Raw genomic sequence first — 15,144 nt, 5'->3', positions numbered from 1 at the left:
TGAATGTAAACTTAACTAGCCCAAATTTTTTCCCTGTTAATTGGTCATCGCGCTAGTGGTGATGCATTTAAAAAAAATGTTTTTGTTATTATGGTGCTGGTTTCGTCATTCATGACGGCGTAAAGGTAACGAAATAAATTTGAAGCCGGGTAGTAAGCCAGAAGAACTTTGTCCAACTGCTTTTGATTCTAATTACTGTAAATTCCATATTCTAATGTATGTTATATTGACAATGTCAAAACACCGCAACTTCATTTGACATTGCGGATCAAGAAAGCGAGAATTGTTGTTAAGACTTACGTTCAAGACGAAGTAGCAGGAGCATGCGGTGACTCCGATCTTGTTCCCAAAGCGAAGCCGCAGGTACTGGACAGGTTTGCAAATGTATTAGCATCGGAAACGCTGAACAAAAACAATTTGCGTGCTACTGTTGCCCCGTTTGCTGTGGGGGCTTTTTTTTCACAGGTTTAAAAAGCCAACTGCACTCAAATATCACCTCGACCAAATTTATTTTTAATGTGTAGTAAGTGCCACTAAATCAGCTGGGACACGTGTGGTAGCCCCGTGAAACTCCTTGTTAATCAGTCAGAAGCGTTTAAAAAACTCCGCCGTAGACCACGCTGCGCCTGCCGGCGGATCGCGTAAACAGCCATTACGCGCCAGTGACGCTCCGGCTGGCCGGGGCTTATTCCTCTGGCCAACCACACAGCTGGAGAACCAGTTAAGCTCTGCTGCGAACGCTTCGCCCATTTGCTGCCACGTGCGCGCGTAGAGCTTGCGCGCAGGCTTGCTCCCGAGCGGCTGACCGTCCGGCCGCTCGCTGGATGGCTGCAACTTCCCTACAATGGCCGCGCACTCCTCGGTTTCAGTGTCGAAATCGCCGATTTTTGCTGACCGCTTGCAACGTCCATGCACGTATTTCAGCTGTTGTATTTTGCATCTTGCTTTGTTTCTTGGCTGACTATACGGAAATAGTGTTTCCAAGAGGTCGAAATTTCGAGTGCTGTTGGCGTTTAACTCTATACGCCTGACCATTTTGTTCTGTATAACGTCAACAACAGCGCTTGTGGAGCATTTATAGCAACTGGTTTTAGTATCTGCTAAAAGAGTCGCCAAGTCTCATTTGTTGCGAAAGTAACTAGCACAAGATTGATTCGATTGTAATTATATGTTCCTGCCTCTCTGTCGAGGGTATTTCTTCATCTCTATTACTTGAGATTTGCATTCCTTCTGCAACTATTTTTTTCAAAAAACAACGACGAAATTAAAAAAAGAAGTTGATAGCCGTAGGTGTTGCCACATGAGTTGGCTTGATGGGCGTCTGTCTTTTTCAAGAAAGCTGGGTTAGCAATAAACAAAACCCTCCCGCTGGCGCCTTACTGTCGTTGTAAGTAAAAAAACAAATCGAAAATTTAGCGAAATTGTTAAGTATTCAAGTATTTTATCGATGTTAGTGTAACGGTAATTGTCGGTGGCTCCACACTTGCGGTCGCCGCGTGAGACTGGGAACACAGCTGTCGTCTCATTCGATCTCAGAGCTGACCCAGGAGCTCGTGCACGCGGAAAAAAATGTACAGTGAGTGATGTCCCGACTTGTCGTTACAACTGACACTCTAAATCATGCGGCACTTTTTAATGCGTAGCATTCTTTGCCGAGTACCCCCACAGCCAGCACCCTGTAACGCCCTTATATTTTACAAAAATGCACATATCGCGGAAGTTCTATCTGTAATCGTTATAACAGCGTAAATTGAGGTAATTGGTTCAACGAAAGTTTGCAAAACAAAAAAATAGAAAAAATAGTAAAAAAAAATACGGAAAACGGTGAACCGTGTAACGCCCTGCATTTCCACAATAATGCAGATATCGCGGAAGTTCCACCTGTAATCGTTATAATAGTGCAAAGGGAGATAACTGGTTCAACTAAATTTTGAAAAAAAATCTTCTAATGAACTCACACCCAAGACAAGCGGCATAAGAATACTACGTATCAGTAGACAACTCTCTGAATTCCTGCAGATTTTTTTTTAACTCTGGGTAATGTTCAAGTCGTAAAGTAACCGAACTAGCCCACAAAAATGGGCCTGCATACACCTCCAGCAGATGTAAGGATCCTCTGGAGTAAGCCGAAGTGGCAAAGAAAGTTTTGATATTTTACCATGAGTTCAACACTTTCTTATTTAGCGAAACTAAGACGGCGCACCCTTCGAGATGAGCGTCAAAAATTCGACCTGAATGCACGCTATGGAATGTTACTAAAGGTCACATCAAGTAAGCTGCCATCGGCTGGCATTAGGGAAGAAAACCATATAATTCTGAAGGTCAGGTGGCGAGAATGACTTCGCCTCTAGTTCACGGCGGCGTCGACACTGACAAAAGGAGCTCAATGCTAATACTGAGCTGCAGTTAGCGAGGAGGGATACAATATTGGACAAGCAAAGTGTGGTATTGGGCTAGTTGGTGATTCATCTTAATAATACAGCGCGACAGAAACAAAGACTTAAGCGAGGCACGCAGGACTAGCGCTAGTCCTGTGTGCCTCGCTTAAGTCTTTGTTTCTGTCGCGCTGTATTATTAAGACAATATTGGAATAAGAGGACGCTCGACTATTTTGAATTAAAGAAAGTTTTCCTAGGTGTTTATCCACAAAATTTAGCCATTCACTGCGGCATTGTCGGCAACGAAAGTGCGGACGCTGCCGCCCGTTTGGCGCATGAAGCAGCGATGACCATACACATTACATAGGACGGACGCAGCTAGGGCCCTCCGCGTACTTGCCCGGGAAAAAACAGTCGCTCAATGGCCTACAGAAGAATTCACTGGTGCCCTTGACCCGCGCCTGCAATGTCCCCTTCCACTAAGCCTCCCACGGTCTGACGCAGCTCTTCTTTGCCGTCTCTGGCTGGGAGTGGCATTCACAATTGCTTACTCATACTTAATCGGAATGGCAGCAAGTGAGGAGCGCGAAACATGCGGCACGCCGGAGACGATACGCCACGTTCTATGCGAGTGCCCACGCTACTCGCCTGAAAGAAGTTGACGTCAGCACTGAAGAACCTGAACTCTGGGCGGCCATTTTCAGAGGAGAAGGTCCTGTGTCACTGGCCTTCTCTCTCATCCGGTCAGAAGGAGACTAGGGAACTCTTGCGCTTTATACGGGGGACGAACTTAAACACAGACTGAAAGCCTCCAGTGGCAATTACTGAGCTTGAACGTTTAGTGCTTCAGCGCCGGGCATACCTGTCTGCTCCAACTTTTCTTTATTCTCTCCTTTCTCTTTTTTGCCTATTTTCTGTTTCCCACGTGCAGGATAGCAAACTAGGCTCTAGCCAGGTTAACTTTCCTTCCTTCCTCCTACATCCCTCTTCCTTGGCCAGCTAGTTATTTGGTGTAGTAACAGCTTGGGCCGGTGACAATTGCTACAGGTCGTGTATAAAAATGACATTTGGAATTGATTCCAAAAGGGAACACATGTCACGCTTGCTTCAGCTTTCGATATTGTTTCATTATATCCAGGGGTATCTGTATGTAAGCAGAAGGTAAAAATTAAAGCAGTTCCACTCAGCGTGCAAGCTGTCAAAAGTGTAGCAGCGACTCGCCAGAGGGGCTGTGGCGCCCTCTCTCGACTAGTTTCAGTGTCAACCTGGCGTTGATACCTAAAGTAGTCGTAAGAGGGCGCCGCAGCCCCTGAAAATGCCCACGAAGAGACGCTGAAGTGAGTTTTCATTTGTTTGGGGTAACTAATGCGTTGCTTCATGAGTTTTTCTTTATTTTAAAACATTGTGCACCTATTTGCGGCCTAGCAACGCAGCCTCCGTGGCAAGGGCGCAGCGCAAGATCACCCCCAACATTTTGCATATGAGTACCGTGTGTCTCTGTGGCGCAATGGGATTGACATCGTCTTCGTAACGTGAGGGGCCCTGGCTCGGTCTCGACCAGGGGAAGCGGGGATATTTCCGAAGCCTCTGTTCGGGTGCGTGACGCCGCGTGACAACGGTGTCTAGATACCGTGACACCGGACGAGCTTTGGCGACAAGCCTAACCTATAAAATGCTCCGCACTTAAAAAAAAAAAGGAAATCAGTTCATCGACTTTTGGGTCTCAAGGGAGCGGGGATTGTCTAGGGGCGAAGTGCCGCCCTCCGCTGATTTAATCGACCATTTCTGTAGAAAATTCCACCGAGCAAACATACATACGCAGCCTGTGCGCGACATTTGTGTGAAGCCGAATTCCACGTAGTTCATGAAATTTTGTCTGTAAGGGTAACTATTTGAAATGCGCGAGACCTTGCGTTGTCACTCGACGAAAATTATTTAGGGCGATTCTCCCGTTGGTCACTCCATCGCCCTTAAATTCCACAAACAAGAAAAGCATCTCAGTTGCGTTTTCTGCTATCGCTAACTGCAAAAAAATTGTACCTAAATTTCGACAATTATCTGGTAAAGCGTAAGAATTCTTACGCCGCTTCTTTGATTTGCAGGACTTACGCTGTCTTGGTGGAATCTTGTGTGTTAATTTTTATTTATCCTTTTTTTTTTTGCTGAGTTAATCGCGGGAGGATGAACGCTTAGACAGATATTTGTGATATTGTTTGCTCATTTCGAGTTATTGCACAACCAGATTTGACTGTGAATAGCCAAACGGAAATACTTTTTATTGTTTTTATTTTATCTTGGGCTTTGTAGGGTCAAATTGGACGACTGCTTTCTTCGTTTAGGTATATGTGTGTTTTTTCTTCGTTTTTACCAGTTGTCTGCATTTACACTTGTATCGCAAATGACTTAAATTCGGAAATTATTAATTTTAGTGCAGTGCAGGGGTTGTACGGTTGGTGGTTTTTACGTGGTTTGTTTCTTTCCAGTATTTTTGCTTTTTATTTTCGTCGTAATCGCGTGAATGCACGGAATTACACTTACATTTGTGATATCTTTTCTTACTTCTCTTTATTTTTGTTTTGTTTATCTTCGACAGATAATTTGCATTGACACAGTTACAACAATAAATGAATTAACTTCGTCATTTACGTATTTTTGCTAATATAAGTCATTACACAGCTGTTGCTTTACGACGAATCCTTTTTTATCTTTTTGTTATGTCAGTTTTTTAATTATTTTATTGGTCGCGTGGGGACTAGATAAACGCTGGCGATTTTATTAATTCAATTTTTGGTTGTAATGACGGTATTATTTGTAGTTCTGCTATATTACACTATTATAATAATTACACGCCGTAACTGCTCCAATTACGCATTTTATGCAGATACAAGGCATTACACTTTTCGCGGCTAGGGTAGTCGGTAAAGAATGCTTACGAATTCAAAAATTATGACCAGAATAAAAAAGAAAGAAAATAAATTGCACTTTCCGCCCAATAAACTATAGCAGATGTGTGCCTAAATAATACATGGAATGCATCTATAAGCCGGAAATTACCTGCAGAGTCTGCCGATGGTGCGCTTAGATGAATGGGTGTTTTTTTATGTTTCTAATAGAATTGCAAGTTACACGTTATATGCTTCATGCAAAGTAATTAAACCGTCGTTAAAAATCGATACATTATCATGCACTGGCATTGCAAGTTACAACAGCTACATTTTTACGTTACCCCGCCGTGTTTACTCAGGGGCGAAGGCGTTCTGCTGCTGAGTACGAGTGAGCGGGTTCGATTCCCGGCCGCGGCGGCCGATTTTCTGATGGAGGCGGAAAGCAAAAACGCCCCTGTGTTGGAGATTTCGGAGCACTTTAAAGATCCCCAGATGGACAAAATTAATCTGGAGCCCTCAGCTACGGTGCACCTCATCACCTGCGTTGCGTCGGTGCGTTAAGCCCCCACAATCAATCAATCAATCAATCAATCAATCAATCAATCAATCAATCAATCAATCAATCAATCAATCAATCAATCAATCAATCAATCAATCAATCAATCAATCAATCAATCAATCAATCAATCAATCAATCAATCAATCAATCAATCAATCAATCAATAAGATTTTTACGTTAAGCCGCATGGCCTTTGGCTTCGCACACTTCATGCAGAACTTTTAATGGCTGGTCGCGTTTTGATAATTATTTATAAATAAAAATCGGGCACAACTTTGTAAAATTCTATTATAACGCTTAAGGCGTTCCTAGCCCTTCCCTTCTCTAAATTTTGAGTGATCCTAATAGCCATATGTTGTTGTGAGTAGCCAAGTTAGGCTAATTTTGGGGATATAATGACATACTTCCGATCTACACTACGCACTAGGCCAGATGTTTTGTTTGGTTATTTTTATTTTATATAGGACTACATAGACACTTATGTAACAATTGAATGCCTTCCAAAAATAAGGCGTGACACGGTTAGTGCTAATTGCAGGGGACGATCGCAACTCAGCAGAAAATGATCGAACAGCTCGTGCAAGCTGCAAGGACACCGCAGCTGCAGCAGCAGCAACAACCAATCTTCGGTGGGGCGAAATCCGGAGGTTGGCAGCTGGGACAGGTCCCACAACCCCCAACTCTAACCCCTCCCAAGACAACTGCGCCGGTCAATCTCCAACCACTGGCCAAAATGAGGAAACGCGCAGTCACCAGCCAGCAAGGTGACGAAGAAAGCGAAGACACCATGACGTCGGAATGCGGCAACGTCATCGACGAAGGCCGCGAAGATAACAACATTAATTACAGCGCCCGGATACGCAAACAAGGACAGCGTGTCGATAGGCTCGCGGGTCAAGTAGATAGGCTCGCGAGCCAGTTCCGGGCCCTCGATGCAAGAATGACCACCCTCGAAGATAGGGTGAACAAAGGCTTCGCCAGATTGGAACAGCTCATTGTAGAGAGATTAGGCGGCGCAAGCCCCGGGCAACAAGAAGAAACAATGTCTCCTCACAATGGCCCCTACGCATAATCTGGGCTCCATTAAGATATGGCACTGGAATGCAAATGGATACCGTAACAGACGGGCGGCACTGCAATTACTGATACAATCGATGATTTCACCTCCAGATATCATCATGATACAGGAAACACACATGGAGGAATCTCCAAAATTGCTCGGTTATCGCGCTCACGCGGTACCCCCCAGCAAGAGACCGGCCGCCAAGGGCGCCGCGCAAGGCGTGTGCACTTTCATCAAGAAAGGCATCACCTTCGTCGAGGGCGGCGACCTCTTGGCCAAGGAATCAATCCTAGAATCGTGCACCACCGAGACCGTTGTCGGCAAGAAAAGAAAAGGCACCCTTCTCGTGGTAAACGCATACAGCAATCCGCAACACCGCAGCCAAAGATTCCGCACCATCTTCCAGAAAATACTCCAGAAGGCAGCGGGGTCGCCCGCGGTCGTGGCAGGGGACTTCAATGCTCCACATCAGGAGCTGGGGTACCCTCGCACTACGGCCAAGGGCAAATCACTCCTCGAAGAAGCAGAAGCAATGGGTTTCACCTTGCTCTCAAATCCGCAACAACCGTCAAGAATTGGCACATCCACCGCCAGAGATACCACCCCGGACCTGGCCTTTGTCCTCCTCCCGCAAGGCGGCAACGTCACCTGGGAGAACACCGGCACAAATCTCGGCAGTGACCATAACATCATTGAAATTATCGTGCCCCTGGGCATGCCGGTATCGAAGATCCCGCAGCGCAAACAGCGCCTTACTGACTGGAACGCCTTCCGATCGCAAGCGCTGGCGCCGGAAATCGAGACTTTGGACGAATGGACCAGCCAACTGGCGACAGCCGTGGCACGGGCCACTGAAGAGATTGAAGGAGATGAGGACCTCCCCAACATGGACCCCAAATTAGCACACCTCATAGTAGCCCGCCGCTCGCTGCAGCAGAGGTGGAGGAAACAAAGGCAGAACAGAACCCTGCGCAAGCGAGTGGCCCAGCTCGGTCGAGAAATCGATAAGTACAGCCGCCAGCTATGTGCGCAGCGGTGGCGTGCCGTCTGCAATGAGATGGACGGACAGCTTCACGTCAGCCGGACGTGGAAGTTGCTCCGACACCTCAGGGACGAAACGCAAAGCAAATCATACCAACAGCACCGGCTGTCGCAGATTATGCACGCCGCCATCAAAGAACACGGCGAGAGCGAGGACTGCAGACGCCTCAACGACAACTATCTCCCGGCCACGGCTCAATACTGCCACCCCGAATATCAAGGACCCGACAATCTGGACCTGGACGCTGACATACAGGAGTGGGAAGTGAGGCAAGTGCTTCAGGACCTCAACTGTAAATCGGCAGCCGGACCAGACAAAATCAGTAATAAGGCGCTGCGAAACCTCAACGACACGGGGATCGCAGCGCTGACAAGGTATTACAACCGCTGCTGGAGAGAAGGATTCGTGCCCAAGCAATGGCGCACGGCCCTCACGGTTCTCATCCCCAAGCCGAACAAACCCCCGGGGATCGACAACCTCCGGCCAATCTCCCTCACCTCCTGTATAGGCAAAGTGCTGGAGCACGTACTGAACCGAAGATGGACAGAGTTCATGGAAACAAAGGAGCTATATCCCCCCACGATGCTGGGCTTCAGAGCGAAGCTCAGCACGCAGGACGCGATGCTCATGATCCACAAGGACTTGCTGGAAGCACCCAGCAAGGTGGATAACCGCGCCATCCTCGGATTAGATGTCAAGAGTGCTTTTGACAACGTCCTCCACTCAGCCATCCTCAAGCAAGTCGAAACGCTCGGTCTGGGCAAACGCACGTACGCTTACAAAAGGGCCTTCCTAACTGACAGAACCGCGCGGCTACAAGTCGGCGAACTGCAGCTGGAAGAACGCAAGCTAGGCAGCATGGGCACACCACAGGGAGCGGTGATCTCGCCCTTCCTGTTCAACCTAGTAATGATTCCGGTGGCCCGCCGCCTCAGTCAACTAGAGCACGTCCGCCACACGATATACGCGGACGATGTGACGATCTGGGTCAAGGGAGGTCCGACCGGCCGCATCGAGGAGTGCCTCCAAGCTGCCGTAAGGCAGGTAGAAGAAGGTCTCCGAGGCACCGGCCTCCACTGCTCTCCTCAGAAGTCAGAACTACTGATCCTCCCCCCATCGGGACGCAACCGCAATTCGGCCGAAGCGGAAGCTGCGAAGATCAGCGTCCAAACGAGCGACGGCGCAGACATCCCCCGGGTATCCGAGATCCGGGTCCTAGGTATGCACATCAACACGGGCACGGGTAACCACGCTGCCCTGACCAAGATAACCACGAAGATCGGAATCGCCTCCCGGCTAGTCAAACAAATCACCTCGAGGAGATCCGGGTTGAGGGAAGAGAACCTTCTCCGACTTCTTCAATCCTTCGTGGTCAGCCACGTTGCCTATGTGGGCGCCTTCCACAGATGGCAGCAACACGAAAAAGACAAGATCAACGCGGCCATCAGAAAAGCCTACAAGTCTGCCCTCGGCCTGCTGGGATGCACTAGAAATAGTGCCCTAGCCGGGCTGGGGGTGCACAACACCTTGGACGAGATCAGCGAGGCCCAGCGCATCTCTCAGCTCGTCCGCCTGGGCACTACAACGACGGGCCGGAGCATCCTCCAGGCTGCTGGCATGAACCCGCTAGGAACCGCGGAAGACGCAGACGACCCCCCTCAAGGGAAGATCGACCGACAGCTCCTTCAGGGACTGGTCGTTCCTCCCCTACCGAAGAACATGCACCCCACCCACGACGCGGAACGACGCACAGCCAAGGCCAAGGCGCTGGCACACACCTACGGAGACGACCGCCAGGCTTACTTCGTGGACGTCGCTCGAGTTCCTCGCAGACGACAGACGTACGTGACTGCTGTCGTGCGGGCCAGCAGCGGACAGCTGGTTAATGCCTGCAGCGTGGAAGCAGATTCGCCGGAGCAAGCGGAAGAAGTCGCCATTGCTCTGGCCCTCAAGAGCGCAAACGGGATAGGGACGATCCTGAGCGACTCGAAATCGGCAATCAAGAACTACGGAAGAGGGAGAGTGGGCCCGAAGGCGCTCAGACTTCTTCCCAGGGGACTACCAAGCCATGTGTACCTCCGCTGGTTCCCGGCCCATATGGGCCGTCTTCCCGGAGGAGTACCGAACCGGAACGAAGAAGCGGACGTCGCCGCCCGTGAGCTCGCACACCGAGTGGCGACACCCCCCGATCTTCAAGTACGGGACGGGCACCTCTCCCCCAATGACGAGGAAGATGCAGAAGAAGACCAAGACCCTGTGCTCAGCTACGGTGAACTATTGCGGTGGCACCGGGACCAGAGGAGGACCTTCCCCCCTCCGCACCCGAAGCTCACCAAGCAAGAAGAAGTGACGTTACGCCGGCTACAGACGGACTCCGTCATTACCCCGGCCCTTGCGAGACACGTCGCTCCCGGGCTCTACAAGAGTGATCTGTGCAGTGTATGCAAGACGGTTCCCGCGACTCTCGGACATCTACTGTGTGAGTGTAGTGATAGTGACACTAGTAACAGCAGTGATGGCGTGAGGCCATGTGTGCCGGATGAAATCCCGGTGGACTTTATGGGCTTGCTCCGTTCGGGTAACCACGAACTGCAACGTGCAGCCATCCAGCGGCTCGAGAGGGCCTTGGCTAGGCAAGAGCGAACGGAGGAAACTCCTAGTAGTTCGAGCCCGGCCGGCATCTCTTGAGGTCTAGCAAGACAGGGACCCCCTGCCCTGCGCGGTTTTTTGGGGTGCTCCCGCACGCAGGAATTATGAATAAAGTCTTTTCTCTCTCTCTCTCAAGGTCTTTGTGTGTTTCTGTTTGTTTTACGGTTTAAAAATTAGATAGCCACTTTAATTCGATGAAAGTAATTAGTCAATTTTTACCTTTATTTAATTTTTATGTTTTTGTTATGTTTCTTGAGTTTTATTTCTACCAATAATCCACAATAATCTGCAATACACTATTTAAACAATTAAATGTGTTAACTTCACCAATTACGCGCTTCTGTGCAAACGTAGGGCATCACACGACTGGTGACCTGCGGCACACGACAAGGAATGCGTACACATTACAAAATAATACAATTTTGAAAGCTTTCATTTAACTCAGAGACTTTAAGTAAACGGTACCTGGGTTTCGTGGCATGCTGCCGGACCGTTGGGCCCATTTCAGCGAAATTTGCCTGCTGGAAGCTTCATTTAGGCACTCGGGAATTTCCAATGCCATACCGCTAACTTTGTTTTGCATTCCGCCCAATGAGTGCGCGTGAGTAAGGACAAGTCTCACTTATGCCCTCCTCGTCTCCAAGGCGAGCACAAGGACAATTTATTTCCGGGTCCTTGTCCCCATATGTATAACCTCTGTCCCATGGCATTCAGCTGCATAGGCTGCACGGACGTTATATCAGAAATTTGGCGGTCCTTTAATACAGTTTATATATATATATATATATATATATATATATACACAGAAAGAAATGCCGGCAGTCTACAACGCCAAAGAAGGCATACGGTAGTGGTTAGATTTTTTTACCGTTATTGACGTTACATTATTTTTTTTATTAATTACGTAAGAAAGAAAGAAAGAAAAACACGCGCCCAGAGTGGGGACCGAACCCACGCCTTTCGATTAGATCTCGAATGCCTTACCAATTCGGCTATCTGGGCGACTGTGTTCCCCACTCTGTGTTCCCCACTCGGTCCCCACTCTGGGCGCGTGTTTTTCTTTCTTTCTTTCTTACGTAATTAATAAAAAAAATAATGTAACGTCAATAACGGTAAAAAAATCTAACCACTACCGTATGCCTTCTTTGGCGTTGTAGACTGCCGGCATTTCTTTCTGTATTTCCTAACGAGCCCCTCATTTCCAAACCCTATATATATATATATATATATATATATATAGAGAGAGAGAGAGATAGAGAGAGTGAGAGAGAGAGGGAGGGAGAGAGAGAAGCCAGAAGTTTCAGCACCGAAGAGACAGGGGAAGTAGTTCGTCAGATTTTCATTTGGATATAAAAATTTTGAAATTAGAGAAAGACAGCGAAAAAAAAAAAAACATGTTCTCTAGGTAAGGCACGAATCCATCACCTTCGGATTACGGATCAGGTGCCTTCTCTCTCTCTCTCTCTCTCTCTCTCTCTCTCTCTCTCTCTCTCTCTCTCTCTCTCTCTCTCTCTCTCTCTGCCTTACCGTATGGATGACTGAAAGGCGAGCCATCATTCAGCTCTAATTTTTAGCGGTCCTTCCCGTAAACGCTCAAATCTCAAGCGAAGCTCTACGACTGCATTTGTAGCCCTCTAGCGCTTGTTTGATCGGTGGAACACACAAAGCAAACCAGCACCCCCTCCCTGCTCACCTCGAACACGGAGGTGACCCTGAGCCTGTAGATGACGGGCACGACGGCGCGGCCGATGAAGGGCACCAGGAGGAAGACGGGGAACGATGCCCAGAGCAGGTGCAGCCCGTAGCGATAGAAGTGCGCCGTGAAGCCCACCAGCCCGATAGCGGTCACCAGGGACGCGAGCACGGACAGCGACAGCGGCACCACCCCGAGGCTGCGGCCGCCCAGGAAGGCCTCGCTGGCGCCGGCCTCCCTCGCCCGCCGACTGATGGAGAAGTACAGGCCGACCATCACGTTCGCCACCATGAGCACGCCGAACACGACGTACTCGGCTACGTGCACGCCAGACGCCATCGCCTCCGATGTCTCCTCGCTGGCTGTGGTTACGTTGGTGTCGAGCTACCGCCCCTGCCGCAGCCTGTCCTGCTAGTCCGATGGCCGGAGGGGCTTCAGTACTTCGATGCTTAATTTGTCGTTGTAAGATTGTAAGAAATCACTTATTGTTCAGCCGAGTTACTAATATTTGTGACCCTGTTAGGACCACGTAAAACCGGCTGGAGTTCACAGGGCGCGCGGGACACGTGCGGCTGGCGGAAGTTCTGGAGGTTTTGCGAGACAGGAATAACACGGGCTCACGGTGCCGCAAGTATTCTAAGGAGTACTTTTCACTCAACCAGCACTGCTTTTGCACAGGGAGCTACAAGGATGGTCTACGTGGAGAGGGGAGAAAGTTGTCACGCTAGATAAAGTCTCAGATCAATCACCTTGTTGAACTAGGTCACTTTTGCACAGGAGTGAGACTGCTTTGTCGTGCCTTTCAACTTTTCATACCGTGGCCCCCTGTTGGGAAAAGGCAACGCTAAATGGCTCCGGCCATGAATTCTTGATGCAACATGTCGCAGTGGCAGTGGAAGTAAAATAAAATCTACACAACGAATTCATTGGCAACATGTTCAAGTTGGCAAACCTCGGTATTACCGAAGGTGTCTCATTGTCTCAATTCCTGCAGCATGTTTTTACTCTCGAAGGTTCATTGTTCCGGACGGGCTCTGTTCTGATTGGGCTTTATCCTTGTTTCAGCGGGCGCGCAGTCCGTGCGAACGGCCGTATGTTGTTCTCTTCTCCGAGGTATTTACAAGCTGCCTTGAAAGGTTGATGGGCTGGCTTGTTTTTTCTCCTTGGGTAAAAACAGTTTCACACTTCGCAACATCCGAGTGGAACGAGTAACAGCCGAAGCTTCTCCAGAACTCACTTTTTTTCTCACCAGCCAGTACGCGATGCTTGCCGCTGTGCCTTGGTCGTGTTGAAAAATGATCTTCGACAGCGAAACCGAAAGTTCCTTTTTTTTTTTTTTACTTTTCCTGGTTCCGTTCTGGTATTCGGGGCATCTGACGGTGGCTATCTTCAACCGTCCACTTCTCTTCTGGCTCACTACTCTGATACCGCAGGCGTCGAATTCACAGTTGGATTCTTGACACAGCTCGTTTGAGTTGGAGTTGGCACGCGAAAATACCCGAGAAATACCGCTTCAAGCACATTCACAAAAGAGATGCATAATTAGTGTCTACCAAACTGTCTACAAAGCAAACGATAGGACGTCTTCTGAGCTACCCAGCCGACGCAAATGACGTTACGAGTAGACATTCTTTTTAGGCATTTTATGGTTGAGAGAAGGGTTGCGGGCGAGAAGGACTCCCCATTTTAAAGGCGCGGCTACGTCGATCAACACGTCAGAGCAGTTTTCCAATCCGCATCACGTCCGCGTTCCGCGTTATTTAGCCAATCAGGGCCTCCGGTCATTACTCTGTGTACTTCATCGCGTGCCTGCGTCGTGACTTTTGACGCCTAAACGGTGACATTTGAACGTCAACCAGTGAAAGCGCTAAAGGTGCCTAAAGAGACATTATCCGACTTGAAGGCTAATGAAATTCTGGATTCTTTAGCACTGAGCGAGGGTGGTCACAGCACCAGAAAAAATAAACCGAAATGGCTTTGAGCATGACAGATCCTAAATATAGTTGTATGCCGGTGATGATTTCTGAAAGCCGCATCCCCAGCTGCGTTGCTCTTTAAGCCTATTGATGTGCAATCTTTAGGCCTATTGATGCGCAATTACTGCATTAGAAGTTTGAGTCCTCGGGAACTCAGCCTTCTTTAAATGCCCTTTTTTGTATGTATAATTCTTCCAGACCTGCGATCAAGCCAGGAAAAGGGCACAGGACTTCATTTTACATTGCAAAGCTTAAAATACGATAACAAAATACGAAAGAGGAGGTTGCTAAGAATTTGTGGCGAAAAAGAGGTGAAAAATGTTCCCCGAAAATAGGGTTAGCGGGCTGCCGCTGTTTTAAGCAAAGCTGTAATGGCAAGGATCCCGAATTTTATGACGTCCGCGCGCACGCGCAAAACGCAATGTGGGGGAGACCGCTCACAAAGAACAAGCTTATCGCTAAAACAAACACATATCGCCACTCGCGTCGTAGAGGAGATTCTCCCCTAAAAGGTGAGAGTGAAGGAGCCAAGCGAGAATAAAAGAGACAGCAACAAAAGCAAACGCAAGCCGCCAAGGCAAACCCATATTACCACTCGCATCGGAGCTATGCACCTCTGTACGAACTGACGTCAAAGAGACACTTAGCTCACAATGGAGTTTCGCCTGAAAAGATTCCATAGTGAGCCACACCTAACCCCTCGTTACTTTCCCTTTCCCAACAAGGCCTCACGCCACCCCACTTAATCACCTAATAAATTATTCTACTCTAATCTACTCTCTGTGAGCGTGAGGTAGTGTGCGTCTGATAAGGTGGCCAAGCGCGGGGCACTGGCAAAAGAATGTACCGGCATGTGTGCCATTGGAGCGGGGTAACAGCCGAAGTCGCAAGCCGTTCAA

The 15,144-nt window shown here is 48.6% G+C and overlaps 1 protein-coding gene across 2 annotated transcripts in view; it reads right to left on the bottom strand.

Moving 5' to 3' along the window:
- Positions 1-13,915, bottom strand: part of LOC144169531 (sodium-coupled monocarboxylate transporter 1-like) — a 56,573-nt gene extending 42,658 nt beyond the window's left edge. For both annotated transcript variants that reach the window (XM_077698743.1, XM_077698742.1), the window contains exons 1-2: positions 12,270-13,915; positions 301-366 (exon numbers count right to left, since the gene is read on the bottom strand). In XM_077698743.1, coding sequence (XP_077554869.1) covers positions 301-366; positions 12,270-12,608 — 405 coding nt within the window. In that variant the 5' untranslated portion in view covers positions 12,609-13,915. The remainder of the gene's footprint in view (positions 1-300; positions 367-12,269) is intronic.
- Positions 13,916-15,144: the final 1,229 nt, after the last annotated feature.

This window comes from Haemaphysalis longicornis, unplaced genomic scaffold (assembly GCF_048455015.1).
Source record: "Haemaphysalis longicornis isolate Haplotype H1 unplaced genomic scaffold, Haemaphysalis longicornis Haplotype H1 scaffold_2, whole genome shotgun sequence".
NCBI lineage: Eukaryota > Metazoa > Arthropoda > Arachnida > Ixodida > Ixodidae > Haemaphysalis > Haemaphysalis longicornis.
The sequence above is the reverse complement of the archived record's forward strand: the minus strand, read 5'-3'. Positions and strand labels throughout refer to the sequence as shown.